Source organism: Panicum virgatum, chromosome 5N (assembly GCF_016808335.1).
Source record: "Panicum virgatum strain AP13 chromosome 5N, P.virgatum_v5, whole genome shotgun sequence".
Taxonomy (NCBI): Eukaryota; Viridiplantae; Streptophyta; class Magnoliopsida; order Poales; family Poaceae; genus Panicum; species Panicum virgatum.
Genome location: NC_053149.1, coordinates 60,427,457 through 60,447,195, shown reverse-complemented (window position 1 = coordinate 60,447,195; position 19,739 = coordinate 60,427,457). Strand labels below are relative to the sequence as shown.

Below are 19,739 nucleotides of genomic sequence, written 5' to 3'. Positions count from 1 at the left end.
TTAAGTTTTTGATTGGTTTTATATGCTTCTCTGTATTATTTTTTAGTATTTTCATCGTGGGAGGAACTCTCTCTTATGCCATAAGCGACCTCCACAGGAAAATCTGGGTTTTCAGCGTGTGAAAAACAACAGGCGAGAAGGTGGGAGGCCCAAGGCCGTGTTTAGTTCCCTGCCGTGTAAACGCAAAATTTTTTTAAGACGGAATCTTGTTAATTTGAAGTATTAAATGAAATTTATTTATAAAACTTTTTTCACAAATGTATTGTAAATTGCGAGACGAATCTAATGATGCTAATTAATCTATGATTAATCAATAATTAGCGGGTGGTTACTGTAGCATCACTGTTGCAAATTATAGATTAAGTAGGCTCATTAGATTCGTCTCGCGATTTACAGCCCATTTATGCAAAAAGTTTTATAAATAGACTTCATTTAGTATTTTAAATTAGCAAAATTTCTTTATAAAATTTTATATTTTTGCATTTACGAGGTCGGAACGGACCCAAATCCACAATTAACGGAGGCGGACGCAAGCAGCACACGGACTCAATCAACGGCGGTTCCCGCAGAAACATGCGAACGCACGATAAAAAATCCTTGCTTTTTTTCCGGGCCTTTTTTAATCCCCCTCTTCCGCTCCTCGGCGCCGGCCGCGGGCGAAACCAACGACGCCACCCAAACTGGCCAACCGCCGCCGCCACTTCCTCTCCTTTCCCCGTCCCCCGCCCGCCTCGGCGCCTCCCTCTCTCCGTCACGCAGGCCGTGCTCGCGTCCCTTTCGCCGCTAGCCCGACTCATACCCGCTTCAGCCGCCGACTCAGCCGGGCGCGCCGTTTCGGGGGTGCGGCAAGCCGGCAACCTGCGCCTTTCGGTTCGCCTCCGCGGGTCCCGTTCGCGCGAGCTGCGGTCCCGGCCCGGCCCCCTCGTCGTGGAGCGCGTCCTGTTGCGGGGAGCGGCCGCCCGTTCCCGCACGTTCCGGAGGTGGGAGCTGAGGGGGGAGAGGCCCCCGGCGGTCGTCCATGGCGGAGAGGCGGCCGATCTACAGGGAGCCCGGCAAGCCCCGGAGGCCGCCGCGCTCGCACGGTGCGTTCCTCGATCGCTCTCCGTCCTGTTTACAGCCTTGGTATCCACGCGTTGCCTGCTTGTTTGGTTGATTTTGGTTGGGTCGCGGCCGCTTCTCGGGTCCTACTTTCCTGTGTTGGAATTTCACGGTAACATAAATTGTGTCCTGAATTCCAAACTCGGTAGCGAATCCCCCGTCGTTACTTGATCCGTGTGTCCCTGACCCTGGCAATGCTGGCACTCGGCAGCACTTCGTGTAAATTTGGCTCTGGTGTCAGTAAGTGAAGTGATGCCGTTTCTGGTGTTGGGTGTGCCAGTGCGGGGTAGGTACATTCTCTATTTCTCAAGGAGGATGCTGCTCTGCTACGAAAATGACGTGCGACAGTAAAAATCATTTTCAAGGAACTCAGCATTGAATTGACAGAGATAGTTGGAGAAATTTCACGGGAGTCATTTATGTGTGCCACTGCCACCTTTACTGCATTCCATTCAGAAAAATCTAACCTGTGATTGTTTATTTGCATGAGGGGTTAGTATCATTTTTAAAGCCCCGGTGGTAATTTATCAGCTAGTTGATGAGTTTATTTATCCTTGATCATTACTCCCTCGGTCCCAAAATAAGTGTTGTTTTAGCATTCAAATTTTGTCCCACAAAGATTGTTGTTTTAGCTTGTAATGAGATCCATCTAATTAAAGCAATACAAAGTACCAAGAAAATATTGTATAAGAAAACGTATAGAGCCATTAAAATACTAAGTAGATGTTACTTTTCCAGTTCTAATGCATATGCATTCATTGAGCATCCAGAAAACCAAATAAATAACACAGTTTTCAATCACAATTGCTAGAAGTAATTAGGGCGTAACAAACTCATTTCTTAGGATGAGTAATGTATCTGAAATTTTCCAAAACAACACTTATTTTGGGACGGAGGGAGTACATCTTATGGTGCATACCCTTAAGGTAAAGGTACTCCATTTTTGCGAGAATGTCAACATAGTAATGCATTTGTTGAATTAGTACACACTATTTGGTAGAAATATTATATCGCATTAGGGCATTTTGGTGATCATCTTATCTGGACAGTTGTTAAAGTTGATCTCCTGACGTCTCCCTCCTCTCCTCGGGATCTTGTTAGTCCCTAAATTGCTCTCCTACGTCTGAAAATTAACTATTATTTTGTAGCTTGACATCAAGATTTCTGGATGATGCTAAAATTTGATACTGGTTTGATCCTTTTATGATTTGTGAGCACACTTTTGGAAAGCTGGGAACTTGTTAGTTACTGCTTAGAATACACATTTCATGCTAAAAAATAGTGAGACTTAGCATTTTTCAAGCCAAAACAATCTGTGAAAAGTTCTTCACTTTGATCTCTCTGACTGACTAAGCTGAACCTGTACTCTGTTTTTCATTGAACCTCTGATCCCTACTCAATTTTGGAGATGCTTTACAGTTTTATAAGCACTGTATATTTGTTTTATGATCTAGTTTTATTATTTCGTATCGTATCTTATATTTCTGTGCTCTCAATATGTTGTTAGGAATGGAAGAAAGTAACCCCCAGGTTTTTCTGTTTATCTGCATAATTACCTTAAGCTCTTTTGCTGACCACCTGCTTATTCTGTTCTGTTATCTGTTGCTGCCGTATTTCCACTGTAGCTTTTCTTCTGATCAGTATTCTCAATGCAGTGTTTGGTCTGATTAGTATCCTTATACCCCTTTTTCTATGCTCTCGATATGTCACTAGTAATGGAAGAAAGTACCCCCAGGTTGGTTTCTGTTTATCTGCATAATTACCGCCAGCCCTTTGGCTGACCACCTGCTTATCCTGTTTGGTTATCTGTTGCTGCCCTATTTCCATTGTAGCATTTCTTCTGACCAGTATTCTCGATGCAGTGTTTGGTCTGATTATTATTCTTATTTAGCAAGCCTAGTACCAGGGCGCTGTAACTCTAGGAACAAAATGAGGCTTTCTTTCCTCTGCATAGATTAAGCATGGTGTTTGTGTGTTTTCAGGCGGGGGAAATTTCTCAGTTCCACTGTGGGAGAAGAAATTTTGCACCGATGCATGCGCCATCCCCTGGGCTAAACTGTGTGAGACCAAGAGATTGATGTCTCTGTACAAAAATGTTGTGGATTGGGAGGACTCAGCTGCATTAGAAGCCTTCAATGATGCAAAGGCGCGCTTCTGTGCTGTATATCATGGTCAACATTGTGATATCCCTTTGCCTGACCCAGCCATGTATATCGATACAGTTAACCCAGATGAACATGTTGATCCTGAATTGGTGGCTGATCTGGAGAAGTCACGCCGTCGTGTCCCAAGAAAAGATAACGGTATTCCTGATGTCTGGGACTCCTTTATTTTCTCAGACAAGCCAGTTCCGGTTACAGGATGGGGTGACACGGAGACGAGCAATACTGCCGGCCAGCAACACTCTGTATACTGGGACAGTCATTATGAGCAGCCTGAGGAAGCAAATTGTAAGCAAACCTCGGGAAATTGGGACTATTATGTTGAGCAGCCCGCTCAAACATTTCTTGAGCAAAGCACCGGTAATTGGGACGTGTATGAGGAACAGCAAGATCAAACCAGAAGCTGGAGGGAGCAGACCAATCCCTGCATCGCCAACTGGAACATGAGAGATGGCTCCCAGGATACATTGAAACATGATTACGGCTGGGGTTCTGCAGCCACTCAGACTGATCCATGGGACAACCATCAAGACAGCTATGGTGTGCCTGATGGCCAGGGCGTGTCATATGGACACTGGACTCACTGGAGAAGGCGGAACAATGAGTCAAGCAGGAGCAGCAAGAACAGAGATAGAGGAGGCCCCATCAGTGCTAAGCCGATGAAATCAAAGTACCAGGCAGATGAGCACAGTGGTGTGCATAATAGCTGGAGGCACTGCCGGGTAAGAAATGACATGCATTATTACTCTTATGAGCAAGCTGGTTACGCTAAGCAGTCACTAGCTATGTAATTAAGAAGCTACTGGGGGCTGCAGCTATTTAGAGAAGATACCAAGATTTCCTCTCTGCCAGGCACTTCTGTCTTCGGAGGTGTCATTTGTTTTGCACCAGCAGTAGTAATTGTGGTCATCTTTGGATAAGGTAGAGTAGAGCTAGCAAATTATCCTGTAGGTTACGTCTCCTCGAAGCTGCTGTAGATAGTACTGACTACCAGCCTAGTGACAGTTTTGTTGAGCCATTCATTGGCGCCCATCGTTTGTGTATATATGTCGAGTGTCGAGCTCCCTAGCTTCTGTTTACTAGCTGTATTGCAGCTTCAGCGTTACTGTAATAAGAAATGAGGATGGTGCCTAATTTATGTCTAATAAATCAGTCACGACATTTGTCTTGACCAATTTGTAAGCCAGGATGCTCTGTTCCTAATGGCAGGAATGAAAGCTTGATATCCTGTCTTGTTCAGCCATATATATATATCGCCTGCTGGCTACTGTGATTTCCATTGTTGTTCTCAGTAACAGCGCCTGCAGCTCGTAATTCGACTTTAGGGTGCTAGTCCTATGTGGTGAACTGGTGATAGAGCGTAATTCAACTTTAGGGTGCTAGTCTTATGTGGTGAACTGGTGATAGAGCGTAATTCAACTTTAGGATAGATGGAATCATGTATTCTTGCTATGCTTGCTTTTGATGCCATTACTTTGCAAGAGCAGAGAGGTGTGCATACGTGTCAGTTTGTTTCGAAACTTCTCCTGAACCTACCAGATAAGCCTCAGCTTACACAGCCGTTCAATTCATAATACGGTGCACTTGACAAACAAGTCTCGAATACGAATAGCAACGTCATTGGAGGGCTACACACGCATAGCATGATCATGAATTCGCGATCGATTCGCATGGGTAACAAGCACGTAAAATACCATGTGTAGCAAGGATATGTATCAATGTAAATCCATGAAGTAATAAAGCTGCAGAAATGTAAACGCCCATTTGTGTTCGGTGGAATGCTTCACGAGGTATCTCAAAAAGATAGCCAAATCGCTCAATGTATGTAGACATCCAATTTCAGGAACACGGAGTGATCCTACCAGCCTGGACACGCAAATTTTGTACGAGTCTTCTATCGAGGATGACGCTATGTTATTTAGTCTTCAGTTGAGAGACGCATCAGCGCCTGCAGCTTCAGCACAAGGCCAATTGGACTATGGTCGCTGAACGATACATCTGGTAGGATGTACGAATCATGGACCTTGTCGGCGATGGATTCTGACGCAAGAAAGTAATCCAATCTCCAGCCTGTTAAATGAAGCACAAAAGATGAATACAGGTCATTATAAATTTCCAACAATGAATAAAACAAACCTAGGAGAAGAGGTAGCCTTACCAGCTAGCGGGCTAACCTATTACTAGTAGCCAGTTATATAAAATAATAACGTTCGATAATTTGATCTCAAAATAATGAGGCACAGGAAACTGTTTCTTAGTTGTGGATTCATCTTGGAAAGGAAGAACAGGAAATGCAAAGACGACCACATTTATGGAATTAGGTTGCTCGCAGCTCGCCAATCACCAATACAGCACCGTACCTTTGTTGCTAATGCGCTGGTTGTCACCCCAGAAGGTGTAGGCCACAGCATTCGGGTGTTGTTTCCGGAAAGTATCAACAAGGCCTTTGCTAGAAAAGTTCTCCTCAAATGACTCCCTCTCTTCAATTGTGAAACCTGCAGCCTCAGTTTTTGCCTGAAAAAATAGCATTCAAATAAGTTAGCATTCACATAAAGGCTACAGCGTGTAACAAGAAAGCAAACCGAAGTCGAACGGAACTCCGAAATAATATTAACAGTTTTGGGCACAGATATTATCCTAATGGCAAATATTTTTTCTAAAAAAACATTGGCGGTAGTGCATATTCAATATTAAGCGGTGGAGAACTGACAATTCAAGGCTATGTTTTAATCTCAGGTTACTGCCACAACAAAAAGCAAATGCGATCATTAACAAAAAAATATTTCAGAGCTTTCTGTTATATTTTTCTTGCTCAAGGACAATCTCAAAGCATTTTAGATTACATATAGAATTAATTGTCTTATCTGATTCCTAACAAGGTGAGATACGTGTTTTTATTTTCTCTGTAACTTTCTCATTAATGTTGAAAATGCTCAAAAGGACTTCATGAGGCATTCTTTTCGTATCTGACATCAGTGCTAGTGCTAGAGAACCACAAGAAGACAGGGTAGAACAGCCTAAACAAAAACTCGCTTCTGATTTAACACCATATATATATATATATATATATATATATATATATATATATATCCAAATGTTCTCTGGAGGGTAGAACAATTGTTATGTGAAAATGTGTACTGAAAGACAGGTGTCATTTCTTCTCAGAAAAAAAAAGAGAAAAACTGTGCATATGTAGCAAAAAGACAGCGCTATTTTCCCTTAAAAAGAAAAAATGTAGGTGGCATCTAACAATGCACATATATTCTGTCATTGATGAGGACCACATAAAAAGAACAGTAGCAAACAAAAGGTTTGAAATTTATTAATGAAAGGTTGTGCAAACAAACTTACTTGAGGATTGTGAATGTCAATACTTTGGCGAGCACAGTTGAGATCACCAGCAACAATTACTGGTTTGGAACATTCCAGTTTCTGCAGACCAAAAGACATACCTCAGTTGCACGTTGCAGAGTAAAATTTCAACAAACATATTGTGAAGTTTGAACATGAGATACGATGTAGACCATCACATAAGCACAATACCAATTCCTCAATGACATAAAAAGTGAACAACAGGCCATACTAGTTTGGATCTTTACACATGTTTCTAGGAGTCAAATGGACAATGTCGAAAGCTAAGTGGATGCACACCTTTATGAAGTCACTGAAGCATAAATCCCAATCATTAACCCTGTAATTCTGAAGGCCAAGAAGCAAGCAAAAAAAATAGATATGATGTAGCGTTAGCAGCAGTACCCAGTACAACATAAATCAACAACAATAATATAAAGGAAGACCAGTTTTTACCAATCTCTGTAAACCACGGCCAGAATTTGGCACGTAAGCATTGATCAAGTAAAAATCATCAAACTCCAAAGTAATAACCCTGCCTTCCTGATCATGCTCTGGTGTGCCAAGTCCATATTGGACAGAGATTGGTTTTACCTGTTAATGCAACAAAAGAAGAAAAGTGATGTTAGGCTATTGAGATGCAGATTTAATACAATGCACAGTTAAATTTATGGTCAGTATATAAAAAAGGAGGTGATGAGCATTAATCGCAGCAAAAAGATACCCTTGAAATCACTGCAGTTCCTGAGTAATTGAGCCTTGTGACACTGCAAGACCAATAGCTGTTATCGAAGTCTTGTATTTGTATCAGATTCTTAAAAGCGTTGACATTGCGCTCCTGAAAATAGAATGAAAACATGGTCATGACACTGACATGTGCATCTTAATGAAAACCCACTGTATCATGATATATTGGATCACAATGAAATCCTGTGTTCACAATGAAGCAACACACAACCCATCAGGAAAACGGGAAGCTGTATATATGAAGAGAATAAAAGCAACACAACTTGCCTGCAAGTGTGTCTCTTGAAGACATAGAACGTCAAAGTTCTCCCTAGTAGCCAGTTGATCAGCAGAAAATCCTGAATCTACAGCAGTTTGCAGTCCATTAACATTCCAGGACAGAATCTTCATAGAATTGGTATCACTGCTAAGTGGTGGAGGCCTCATGGTCCTTGGATTATACGCAAACCATCCCGGTTTCTTCTCTCTATGGGAAAGGCGAGCCCAGGGCTCATTGCTCCGGGTATGATATCCACGCTGAGAAACTGCCTTGCTCATGTTCTCCGCGATGCGCTTGATTCCAGGAATCAGGCAGTCACGACTGCAGAAACAAGAGTTCAGGAGCTAATAGCTAAATTGTCATATTAAGTTAACTTGTTTGCCAAAGCCAGGAACGTTTTGATCATGAGGCTTTAAAATGGTCGCGAATACAAACATATAATAAAAGATAACCTTCATGTTTAGAGAACTGTTTCTAAGGAGTTGACAACGGAAGTTCGAGTTAAAATTGTTGCTAGGACCTAAATCCACCAGGTGAACTACCTGTGTGATGTATGCAAGGAGGGTCTGAGAAGAAAATTCCATCGATGCAAGGATAAAAGCTCATGACAAAGATGCATTGTGTATCTCGAAGTGACAAAGGTTAACATGCAGATAAATTAACAATCCATGTGAGAGGAGGGAACACTATTGATCCGAAATCAAGCAATTCTACGCAGAAGAATCTTGTGGCTAAGGGCAAATTCATACTCAGAACATCTTAAGCAGCCTTTGGAGAAATTCGAACACAGCACCTTTGATGATCAAATAAAACGACTACTCAGAGACACACTTCGACAAATGGTGCGCATCCGCTACCAGTCCCCAAACAAGAGCACCACCTCATCAAAATTACGCCTCCGATCGGCATCTAGCGGCGGAGGGGTTTCATCACAATACCCTGCCTCAATCCAAAATCCGCAGGGTCTCAAAAGCTCGCGGACGAACGAAACCACTTCTACTTCAAAGGGAAGGCGCTCAAGAATGGCTACATGAGGCTACCAACAAAATCCGGCACCATCGTTTTCCCTTCCAGAATTCACGGAGAAGTCTGATCAGAAAACCCTTTCCTAATCCAAAATTCACACGGTTTCCCACCCTCACGCAGCGAGAAAGAAAGAAAACAATTCCACTGTTACGTAGGCATCCAAGACAGATACAGAGAAAATCCAGCGCCGTCGTTCCCCATCCAGCATTCACGGAATATCCAAAAAGGAAAGGCAAGAAATCAGAGAGAGAGAGAGAGACGCACAGCCGGAGATTGGCGCGCACCCCCGCCGTCTTGCCGATGATACCACCGCCGCCACCGACGCCGCGCAAGTGATTTTAACCTAGGTCTGGTCTGGTTAAACCCGCGGGGCTTAACCTTTCGGATATTTGTAGGCCTCGAACCGACTCGAGGTCGATGAGCTGTTAAGGCGTTCTCGCCTTCCTGGCTACGTCACACTGCAATGTCGGTTACCGTTGTTTTGTCTCACTGCTAAGTGGACCCGTGTTACCCAAAATACATGAAAACAACCAGGTTTTAACTTGTGATTAATGTCACAACAATAGACACATCTTGGTGCTCACGCAAAACGTGCACGATTTTGTAGGGTCCATCGGCTAAACCATAGATTCAGCAAGTTTTTACCCACTGCATACTTCCATTCAGTTATAAGTTTCATAACCGGACAAATAAGCTCCCCGTACTGAGCAACAGAACTGATACCAAAGATGCAATCTATTCATCGGCCGGCCTATTTACATCAGAAAACGCAGCATCAGTATCAGCTGGTGTCTCTTCGCTAGTGGCCGGATGCAAAATCGCCGACTCTGCCTCAGGTCCACGCAAACTAAAACCCTGAAGAATAAGCATTGCTGCCGAAATTCAAGGCCCCAGCTTCAAATTGAGTGTTTGGCATGGCCAATGATGCAGCCTAGAGCTTCAGTACGAGGCCAAGGGGGCTGTGATCACTGGCAGAGATGTCCGGAAGAATATATGAATCGTGCACCTTTTCCGCAATAGACTCCGACACAAGAAAGTAATCCAGGCGCCAACCTTCAATCCAATGAACAGACAAATAAAAAGTGAAATAGTGAGCATGATCTTCAGTTATGTTGAAACAATGAATGAATATACAAATTTTGACATAGAGATTGTGCATCATGGATGTAAGAGAATGCCCAACAACCATGCAAAATAGTATGATAACAATAACTATGGTAAATTAAAAAAAAATGAGACAGAAGAGGCAGACTGCCTCCCCGCATTACACTTAGAAGAAGGCAGGACTCGAACCCGGGTCTGCTGGCTGAGAGCGAGCTCCACTAGCCAGCAGCCCGCGAGAGCGTCTGCATAACTATGGTAAATTACAGAAGCCTCCAGGCATCATGGCATAAAATGCGTAAGTTTGTAAGCGGGTGTTGCTTACATATTTCATAAACACACAATGCCTGGTGGCAAAGCCCATGTCAACGAGTACATAGTACATTATTTCAAAAAAAAAAACGAGTACATGGTACATACCTTTATTTGTTTTACGGCCATTATGCCTGTAACCCCAATAACTATATGCAACAACATTGGGATGCTGTTTCCGAAACATGTCAACAAATCCTTTGGACAAAAAGTTAGTCTCAAATGATTCTCTTTCTTCGTTTGTGAAGCCAGCACTTTTACGATTGCCCTGGACAAAAATGTGTTAAACATCAGTGAAGACTACCTAGAAAGAAAAGTTTGAAGAAGCTTAAGATGAACTGACATTGTCTATACACAACCAGATTTTGGTCACCAGGCACATATGTATGTATGAGCACCAGGGTGTACAGGTAGCTCAAATACAGCTGAAGCTGATAATGCAATGTAGGTTTAACACTTTAACTACCTCACAGCTTGGGCAAACTTTACTCTTCAAACTTTCTACAAATTTGACTGGACCACAACTCTCTTGTCTAACAAAGACAATCTAAAAATCTAAAATAACGGTTCTTTCTATATTTTGAAACAAGCATTTCTCCATAATTCTACTTTCTTATAAGGATGGTAATGTTTGTAGCATAAAGCAATAGCCACATATAGCATACAGTTAAGTGTAAGATTACCAATCTAAATCCATTCCAAATAAAACAATTCGAACAGATGGTTACTCACAGCAGGATCGTGGATATCAATCTCCTGATGGGCACAGTTAAGATCACCAGTTAGTATGACAGGCTTTGATTTTTCCAATTCCTGAATGATCATAAGATATACAAAGGGTTATGTAAGAACTTAGAAGCATGCCTTTTTTAAAAAAAAATGTATTGGCAGCTGCTTGCTACTGAAACCTATAAATTCAGGATGTGGAATTATGTTTGAAAAAACATGCAGATCTGACTAGCATGTTGCACATCACAACAGCTGTGGAGAAAGTAAAAGATGCCTAAGGTTTAGAAACATAGATGGTCATTCCACTGAAAAAAAAATCATGTTCAGATATGCTAGCTTGATTGGTAAAGAAATAGGCAGAGATTCAGAGATGATAGCCAACAAAAGAAAGAGGATGAGAACTGAATGATGCCCAAAATTATTGTATTAAATTTTTATATCCGCCACTCTAATTAAATTGGACATTTTGATGCATATTGTTATGGACCTGCCCAGTAATTGCAGCCTAGTTCACATATGCCCTAAATCCTATATGTTTGGAATTTTTTATCCCTCATCAAAATAGGTGCCAAGTAGCACAAAGAAACATGTATCCCTTGGAGGAACATGGCCTGTGAACAGTAAGGACTGAGGAATAGGAAGGAAAAGAAAAGAATCAATGCAGTGGAGAAAATGACATAAAGGTAAACGGGACATATAGTTTTGTTTCAGTAAAGATGTACTTTAATCTTTTAAAAAGAAAAGGATAAGTACCATAAGAAAATACTTCAAAATAATCAGAATAAAAAGGACATACTTTCATGTAGTTACCAAGGGATGGATCCCACTCTGTGACCCTGTAAGTCTGCGCAAATAGATACTCATGGATTTCAGATTTTAACCTCAGGTGGCTTATACTATCAAAGAAAATACAAATGATTTACCAGTCTTCTTAGACCATCACCAGAATTCGGCACATAAGCAGTTAGCAAGTAGAAGTCATCAAATTCCACAGTCACAACCCTCCCTTCAGTATCATGGTCTGGTACACCAAGCCCGTACTTGATCGAGAGGGGTTTCACCTAAAGGAAACACAGGACAAATGATCAATAGAAAAAAAATGAATATAACAATAGTCTTGGCATTGTATTTGTTGAGGCAGAAGTTTATGCATAAGGAGACTTTGTAATCAATTGGAGCATAAGAAAGTTAACTAATGATCAGGCCAGTATCAGAATAGGAGATATCTATTTGTCTAGTTATAACCTAAAAATCAGATACATTGACCCATGACTAATCGGGAATCACCAGACCAGTATAACCCACAAGGGAAGAAGAAACTATAACTCTGAAGGTATTTTGAGCTAGATATTTTAGACATTTTATTCCTATTAAAGTAAATCTCTAGCTGACTTATATTTCAGAAAGGGTTTAGGATTGAAGAGATATAAGTGTGATTATCCTCAAGTGAGGGAGCATATCCTGGCTGTTCCTTCTTTCCATTTTTTGTAAAGTTTCTGTGCAGTAAGTTCAAAGGCAGTAAAACAGAACAAACAAATAGGTCTCCAAGTGGAGCTCTATTTCTACTAGTCTACTAGTTATATGCATGAAGCATTAGGCAGGTGATGCATACTCGTGAAATTATTGCTGTTCCTGAATAGCCAAGCTTTGACACACTGCATGTCCAGAAACTATTTGTGTATCCATCAAGCAGAGTATCCTTAATAACTTCAACATCCTTCTCCTGGACAACAAAAGCAAAGATAATGAATGTATCATCAGGAAACGATTCAGAAAGTATAAAAGGTGCCATGTCAAGCGAACATAACTCAAATCTTGCCTGCATTTTTGTCTCTTGTAGGCATAGCACATCAAAGTCCTCCCTCTCTGCTAACTGCTGCACAGAGAAGCCTCTTGATTTGAGCAATGCTTTCAATCCATTGACATTCCATGACAGAATCTTCAGAGCCCGTGTAGCCTTGCTTAGAGGTGGAGGCCTCATAGTCTTAGGGTTGTAAGGAATCCACCCGGCTTGTGGTTTCTTATGTACAAGTACAGTCCAAGGTTCTGAATTGTCATTAGGACTTAATCCTGCCTTAGGAACGGCCCCTTTAACTGTAGTAGCGTAACCAGCAGTTAGCCAAGAGGAAAGTAATTTCAAACAAAAAGGAAGTTCAAGTAAAGACAAGTGAAAAAATGTGCTGCGTACCAACAAGTGTTTCCTTCTGGACTGAAGTCTTATTAATCTTGCCATTACTCACAGAATTCTCCTCAAGAGTAGTGGTCTTGATTAACTTCTGTTTTGTTCTACTTCTTTTATTGCTAGGAGTTTCAGATATAACCTCAGAACTTTCTAGTTTTTGTTCAACCACAACTGAAGCACCACTTTTTCTTTTTAAAGGTTCCTCCGAGGGGCTAACCAGCTCAGAAGATGACTTCCCCCCTTTACCTGTGGAGAGGAAAAAAGCTTCCAGCTAAAATGCTTCATAATAATATAGTATTTAAAAGGACAGCATATCAAATCAAGGCTATTAAAGATGCATTCATGCCCCTGCGGCCCTGCCTTTCCTCCATCATAAAACCTTGCAGTGCTGATATTGCAAAGCCACAAGAGTTCCAAGAGAAGTCATCCAAGAAACAGACATGTTTGGTTCACTATTTCACTTGCTACCTACAGTGTAATTTCAAGGGGCAAATCTGACCATTATACTATCTTATTGGTGAGAGACAGAGAGAGTATAACTGAAACTAACGAGTTCTAATGAAGAAAACAATGATTCAGTTCAAATTTACTGCTACAAATATGAAGTATCCATACCATTTCCTTCCACCCCTAGAGAATCCATCAGTGCTGATACTAAATCTTTCTTGGTGCCTTTCCCAGAAACACCCATCCTCCTTCAAGATTTAGTTCACAAAAAGAGTTGATAGGACAAATCAACCATCAACAATAGGAAATGCAGAATTGGGAGAATTTGAACCTTGTAAGCTCCCTGAGCTCTTTCACCGTCATTGATTGGAGCTGGCTAGGGTCACTCCTCACTCGCTCCATCTCCAAATCACTTCCAGCAGCATCTTCCTAGAGTCCAAACAGAAAGGTATAAGATGGCAGTAGGAGAATATGAGCACAAAGTGGAAAGAAGACCAACCTCCTCTATGACTGACTTCTCATCATTCTTGATCTCAGTTTTCTTAGAGACAGCTCTGCGTGAATATGTAGCTCGCATTCCGTCCATCATGAAGTTCAGATTTGTCAGCACGGACTTTCTGGAACTAAAATTCGCACCTCGGAGCCCACAGCTTCACCAGTGAAAAAGAAAAGTCAAAGTTTCACCATCTACAGATTAACCCTTCCAGGTTAAAGTGATTCTTATGACAATGAATTTAGGTAAGAGATAAACTGTGGGCAAACATCCTCAAAGCATTGTTGGAGATTTCTAGATCGATGTAGGGTTTCACGCTATCTCAGATGAGTTTGAGGCCAAGCAATTTCATAAAATAAAACCTGAAGCCCACCAGCCCCATGACCGGAGCCATATGTTTCATAATCATATTTCTTGACTGAATTGCGTAATCCACCTCAAGGACGCTGTTGACATTTGAAAGCATACGAGAAAAGGAAATAGGGATTTCCATTGGCGGCCAAACCCTCGCCCCCCAATTGAGCTGCTGCTCCTCAGATGGCCGAAGAACCAAATCGACACAGACCGCACGGGCTAAACCGACCCGACGGTAGCCAATGCGCCATAGGAGAGGAGAGAGAGCGGGGGGATAGGCACCGTACTGGTAGATGAGGAGGAGGGAGGCGCCGCGCAGCAGCAGTGGCATCGGTCGGCGAGCGAGTGCGCGGAGGCGCCGCGACGTGGAGCGGAAAGCCCTGAAGGAAGGAGGTGGGGGTGCGCTCGGCTCGGCGTGGCGAAGTGGGCTGTGGGCCTGTGGGGACCGTGCTACAACAACAACAGTGTGCGGCGCGTTTCGGCATATTAGGCCCGTTCTGATGGCTGCACTCCAATCCCGGCCCGCCTAGCAAAACCAGCGGGATCTTCAGTTTACAGTCAGTCTGCCATTGGCACTAGACCAATCTTCTGGATGATTTACCAAACTTCTTCCGGATGATTGATTTTGTTGACCCAAAAAATTCAATTAATTTTAAACCAACCATAATTCCATAGTCTATAGCATTAGCTAATGTGCGCATATGATTAAGGATGCAATTCGTAAATACTTTGAATCATTGGATGGATCAATACGTTGCTAAAATGAATTTACAGTATTTACATAATTAATTTGAATGGATAGTAAATTAGTGTAGCATGCTAATATAATCAATACGTTGCTGAATCCTCAAACATTTTTTTCCTTTTGTACTCGCATTGGAATTTGAAATGCGTTATCCAAAACACAAGCGGAGAAACTTGCTCATTGGAAAATCACCACAGGAGCATATGTACAATAATCCACAAGATTGTTAATCAATTGAACGAGAAAAAAAACCAACAGATGAGAGTTCAGTTTGCTGCGCTACATATTCTACTCGGGATCGGATCATCGGAGCTCTGATTCGATCGTGCATGAGATCAGATCGCAGAGAAGACGTGCATTTTTACAGGAGGAAATGCTGCAGATATCTGAGCCCCTCGTCGGCGCTCACGTACCGGCACTCGCACATCACTCCGAGCCTCACCTTCTCGACCACCCTCTCCTCCCCGGCCAGCTCCACGACCACCTCCGCCTCCAGCCTCTGGCCCCCGCAGCCCGGCGCGGGCAGCCTCGCCGCGACCCCGGCCTCCCCTCTACCGCCGAAGCGGACAGCGCCCGCCGTCCTCGCCGCCGGCACCTTGGCGTCCATCATCAAGACCGCCGCGGGCGCGCCGCCGTCCCAACGGTCACCCGTCCGCACCGCCGTCCACCGGACGCGCCACTCGCCCGGCCCGATCGCCGCGCTCCGGGCGCTCAGGTCGACCCCGAACAGGAACAGCCCCGCGGCGTTCTTGACGCCACCGGCCTCGGCGGCGGCGACCGCGAAGGAGACGATGCTCTCGCCCCCGGCCGTGGAGATGTCGACGGCGAAGGCGACGTCGGCGAGGGCGAGGCGCGGGGCCGGCAGCGCGCGGCAGCGGTTGGACGCGGACCGGAACAGCGCGAAGAGGCGGCGGTGCGGGGAGGATGAGGAGGAGCGCTGCTGCCGGCCGCTGGCGGTCTCGGGGAGGTGGCGGAGGAGGCCGAGCGCGGAGGGGTAGTGCTGCGCGCAGAGCCGCGCCCAGAGGTAGTCGGCCGCGAAGGCGGCGTGCCACGACGTGGAGACGCAGGAGGCCGCCGCCAGCGACGTGGCGTCGAGGAACGGCGCGACGAGGGGCAGCGCCTCCCACGGGGGAGGCGGCGGCGGCGCCCGCCGCGCCGTCGGCACTGCCGGCGCCTCGCCCTCGCGCATCTCAGCTCGGGTTGTTGCTTGCCGGGTTCGTAACCGGAAGCAGCTTGCCAGCTTGGTGGTGTAACTGACTGGTGTCCGTGTCTCGGGCTTGCGTAGATGGAGCCGTGCGCGTCGGCCGGCGGGTGGCGTGCGCTTATATCACCTGTGGCGCGTACGCTCGTCGAAGTACGGCAAGGGTCGCGGGGAAGGAAAGGCTAGCGGTGCCCGGCGGGAGAAGGCTGGGCTTGGGCACGCGCGCCTGGGCGGTGTGTGCGCGCGGGTGGCGCACACGTGTCTGGGAGGATGGCGGTGGTGCGGCGCGTGCACGGCGCGTGGCGCGCGGGGAGACGCCGTCGAAGGGAGCGTGCCGAGAGGGCGGGCCACGGTGCCACGCCCGCTTTCGGACGGGACGGGCACGAGACCTAAGACCTTCATCCAACATCCATGTTCGTTGTTATCAAAAAAAAAAAACATCCATGTTCGTTCGTCGGGACGGGACCGGGGCTATCGCTGCTCCGGGGCTCGAGAGGTGGTATGTGATCAACTGGTCATGCCCAAGACAGTCAATCCGTCACGTCCAGCTCAGCTCAGCCAATTAAATCCAGCCAAACAGGTTATAATACAAGGATGTAAATTTAGTAAAAAAAATAATATAGAACTCAGACTTAGCACCGGATCTAACATTTTCCCTTCTGCTAGCAGAACATCTTCCATCCTTGGAGCGTCTATTCCTCGCTACATGCAATTAGAATCGATCTAATAGTAGCAGCGAGCGCCCTCACTTCTCCTGGTTCCGGTGCCACCACCTCCGCAGCCTTCTCCTCACCTCGCGCGCCAGTGACGGCCCATCGGATGTTTGGCCCCATCCGGCCAGCGGCGCATCCGTGCCGCCTCACCCTCCACCGGCAGACCCACCACCACCAGACCGCCCCGCCCCCCTCATGTAGAGCCGCTTGCCATTGGGAGCTCCGACAACCCTAGAACCCTGAAGGCTCCGCCATCTCGACCACTGCCTGACCGCCGTCGACCTCGCCTGCATGCGGCCGCTCCACTCACCTACCACCTCTCCCCCTCTCCTAGCTCGCCGATCCGCTCTCGGGGAAAAAGATGAACAGGGGCGGGGCCACTTTTGCGACGTGTTGGCTGCTACCCGCTCGCGATGTATAGATTTCGCCGTTATTGAACCTTGGCTGGAATTGTTGTAGCCTGCAAAATAGTCCAAAATTCAGTCGAACGCGAGCTAAGAACAATCGATTCATAAACCACACAACAGACAACACAGACAAACACATCGTGTGCGTTGCTGACAGTCGAGAAGAAACCCGAGCATATCACGCCACTCGCTTCCGCACTTGTGCCCGGCGCGAACGGCCTCTTGCAGTAGCTGGCGACGTACACGACCCTGGGCATGCTGATGATCTCCTCGATGCCCTCGTCGACCTTGAAGCACAGGCACGGCACGTCCACCTCCCGGTAGGTGTCGCAGGCTCGCAGCACGCCTGTGACGGGATCTCCTTCGGGCTTCCGGCTGCATGACGTACATGATGCACATGCACCGCGGGATCAGCGAGAAGAGGTCCGATCCGAGACGCAGCTGGTGGCCTCTTCGGTGCCTGTGGCGGCTGGTATCTCTCCCTCTCGGGCCGTCGCCGTCGTCGCAACCACTGCGAAGGCGAGGGCGACCCAGAACAATCAACAAGCCCAGAGTTCCCGCCATAGCCCATATGGTACCTGCTAGCGTGCGTCTACTTCGCCAGGCTCTTGTCAGTGTTTTGAGTGGGATGGGCGGATGGTTAATTGAGTTTATATAAAGCTTGTTGTAGGAAGAAAAAAAATCTTTTTGATAGGATTCAATAATTATTAGTGCATATTTAAGATATGTAAGAAAATTGAACTCCTAATTAATAAGATACAGATATCTTTGAGCACATATTCGGTTAGGAATATTTATTGCTATGGATATGCATATGTCTTGGTATAAATTTTTTGCAGATTTTTTTTTCAAAGAATACTTTTATAGAAATTAATTGGTGTGTTTTTACCATCTCCCAACCTCATAACCATTCACAGGTTGTCTCGTCTGACATCACATGATGACGAAACATGTGCTACAATGACGGATCCAAGACTTTAACTTTTGGGGAGACTTGTTTCTCTTCTTCCTCCTCGTCTATAGCTAAAAATTGTTAGAGGGACTTTGGGAAGACTCCACGGATCCATGGGTAGAGTGGCTCCAGCCCCCCTGTCCCCACGTAGCAAGATGATGCCTAGCTAGCATGATACCTCTGACCAAGCAAAAACAAATTCTGAAAGAGATAAAAATACATATGCAACCACTCTTAACTAATTAATCACCACTATAATAATACGGTATCTTTGGATAAATCTTGCTAAGCCACCTCTTTTCCTCTCGTTTAATCAGACAACTCATAAAAATTTCCTTTTTCTTCCTCGTACGTTCTAATTTCAGTTATTACGGTGCCCAAAACACCTCCTGCTGTTTGTATATATTTAGGTATTATAACAGACTTATGTCTCTCTATTTTTCTGTTCCTATTTGGAGAAATATGGATCACAAATAAGTTCACGCTGAACAATCAGGAAATTTGAGAAGCCTTTATTAGCTCACAATATTTTCGATCACGAATGGATCTGTCTCGTGCCTTACAGTAGTCTCAACACAACCTCAGATTGCACATTTATCAGAAGGTAGATCAGCTAGGCAGTTGAGATCTAAGGACTACATCGAGCACTTCCCATCCTGTGGTCTGTTCATTTTGCTGCTGGAACTGTGTAGCCTGAAAAAAAATTTAACTCAGGTCAGAACAATTACCATGGATTGTTCATAATTAGTGCATATTTGTAGTTCAAATTAGTCTACACAATATTTGTGAAAAGATCCACATAAAACACTTACTTCCGCACTTGAAGCCATGGGAAAATGGCCTCTTGCATTTGTCGGCAACATACACAACCTTCTCCACGCACACCACCTTCTCAATCTCCTTGGTGACCTTGGCGCACAGGCACGGAATATTCACCTTTTGGACCACACCACAGCAGCCATCTGAAGGAGGCATCTTTGGGTTCGCGGGGAACATCACATATTGCTTGCATTCTCTCACCAGGCTTGAGAGGTCTTGTTCGCAATCCTCAGCCTGGCTGCCCAGTATGGATATGGCTACTACAAAAGCAAGGATTGCGAGGAATTTCGCCATGGCTATTATATCTACTAGTAGTGGGGCTTCTCTTGGATGCTAGCACAAGAACTATCTGTTTTTCCTGTGAGTGTTTTGAGAATGGTAGTCGGGTATATAGAAGCCTTGAGGGAAGGTCTGCTACTATTTTTTAAGTGTCCATATTAGCCATCGGATACGCAATCAATGGCTAGGATCCATGTGGGACAGGCTATATGGACAAGTGTCATCATTAGTGTTGCATGTTAGACAAGTGTCAAATACTAGTGTTGCATGTTAGACAGGTGTAAAAATTGATGCCAATACACATACAAGTGGCAGAATTGATTGTAATAGATATACAAGAGATGCTTTAATATCGATAAATG

At 44.8% G+C, this 19,739-nt stretch overlaps 4 protein-coding genes across 5 annotated transcripts; 1 reads left to right on the top strand and 3 right to left on the bottom strand.

Moving 5' to 3' along the window:
• The first annotated feature begins 628 nt into the window (after positions 1-628).
• LOC120674271 lies at positions 629-4,499 on the top strand. Of its 2 annotated transcripts, none has more exons than XM_039955425.1 (2): positions 629-1,082; positions 3,081-4,499. In XM_039955425.1, the coding sequence occupies exons 1-2, from the start codon at positions 1,019-1,021 to the stop codon at positions 4,049-4,051; spliced, it is 1,035 nt and encodes a 344-aa protein (XP_039811359.1). In that variant the 5' UTR covers positions 629-1,018; the 3' UTR covers positions 4,052-4,499. The 2 variants fall into 2 exon arrangements, with proteins under 2 accessions (XP_039811359.1, XP_039811360.1); XM_039955426.1 differs by lacking the exon at positions 629-1,082 and adding an exon at positions 1,104-2,833.
• A 405-nt stretch (positions 4,500-4,904) lies between these two features.
• Positions 4,905-9,059, bottom strand: LOC120672429 (DNA-(apurinic or apyrimidinic site) endonuclease, chloroplastic-like). The gene is made up of 8 exons (XM_039952822.1): positions 8,908-9,059; positions 7,626-7,938; positions 7,336-7,449; positions 7,068-7,205; positions 6,912-6,959; positions 6,612-6,692; positions 5,621-5,774; positions 4,905-5,330 (listed from the first exon to the last, which is right to left on the bottom strand). Exons 2-8 carry the CDS (start codon positions 7,893-7,895, stop codon positions 5,179-5,181), a joined length of 957 nt encoding a protein of 318 aa, XP_039808756.1. The 5' UTR covers positions 7,896-7,938; positions 8,908-9,059; the 3' UTR covers positions 4,905-5,178.
• Positions 9,060-9,261: 202 nt separating this feature from the next.
• On the bottom strand, positions 9,262-16,298 carry LOC120672430 (DNA-(apurinic or apyrimidinic site) endonuclease, chloroplastic-like). Its single transcript, XM_039952824.1, has 12 exons — positions 15,420-16,298; positions 13,914-14,064; positions 13,746-13,843; positions 13,583-13,662; positions 12,974-13,213; positions 12,605-12,879; positions 12,398-12,508; positions 11,709-11,846; positions 11,582-11,629; positions 10,789-10,869; positions 10,165-10,324; positions 9,262-9,696 (listed from the first exon to the last, which is right to left on the bottom strand). Exons 1-12 carry the CDS (start codon positions 16,193-16,195, stop codon positions 9,575-9,577), a joined length of 2,280 nt encoding a protein of 759 aa, XP_039808758.1. The 5' UTR covers positions 16,196-16,298; the 3' UTR covers positions 9,262-9,574.
• A 2,471-nt stretch (positions 16,299-18,769) lies between these two features.
• LOC120676648 lies at positions 18,770-19,464 on the bottom strand. Its single transcript, XM_039957967.1, has 2 exons — positions 19,092-19,464; positions 18,770-18,972 (listed from the first exon to the last, which is right to left on the bottom strand). The coding sequence occupies exons 1-2, from the start codon at positions 19,390-19,392 to the stop codon at positions 18,947-18,949; spliced, it is 327 nt and encodes a 108-aa protein (XP_039813901.1). The 5' UTR covers positions 19,393-19,464; the 3' UTR covers positions 18,770-18,946.
• Between the last annotated feature and the right edge of the window lie 275 nt (positions 19,465-19,739).

Excerpts from the sequence above, each read along its gene's own strand:
- LOC120672429 (XM_039952822.1), bottom strand. The coding sequence starts at position 7,895 with ATGAGCAAGGCAGTTTCTCAGCGTGGATATCATACCCGGAGCAATGAG. Across the intron at positions 7,206-7,335 it reads GAACTGCAGTGATTTCAAGG|GTAAAACCAATCTCTGTCCA; the intron begins GTATCTTTTTGC and ends TTGCATTAACAG. Across the intron at positions 5,331-5,620 it reads CCAGCGCATTAGCAACAAAG|GCTGGAGATTGGATTACTTT; the intron begins GTACGGTGCTGT and ends TTCATTTAACAG.
- LOC120676648 (XM_039957967.1), bottom strand. The coding sequence starts at position 19,392 with ATGGCGAAATTCCTCGCAATCCTTGCTTTTGTAGTAGCCATATCCATA. Across the intron at positions 18,973-19,091 it reads CCATGGCTTCAAGTGCGGAA|GCTACACAGTTCCAGCAGCA; the intron begins GTAAGTGTTTTA and ends ATTTTTTTTCAG.
- LOC120672430 (XM_039952824.1), bottom strand. The coding sequence starts at position 16,195 with ATGCGCGAGGGCGAGGCGCCGGCAGTGCCGACGGCGCGGCGGGCGCCG. Across the intron at positions 13,663-13,745 it reads GAGCTCAGGGAGCTTACAAG|GAGGATGGGTGTTTCTGGGA; the intron begins GTTCAAATTCTC and ends TAAATCTTGAAG. Across the intron at positions 10,870-11,581 it reads CCCTTGGTAACTACATGAAA|GAATTGGAAAAATCAAAGCC; the intron begins GTATGTCCTTTT and ends ATGATCATTCAG.
- LOC120674271 (XM_039955425.1), top strand. The coding sequence starts at position 1,019 with ATGGCGGAGAGGCGGCCGATCTACAGGGAGCCCGGCAAGCCCCGGAGG. Across the intron at positions 1,083-3,080 it reads GAGGCCGCCGCGCTCGCACG|GCGGGGGAAATTTCTCAGTT; the intron begins GTGCGTTCCTCG and ends GTGTGTTTTCAG.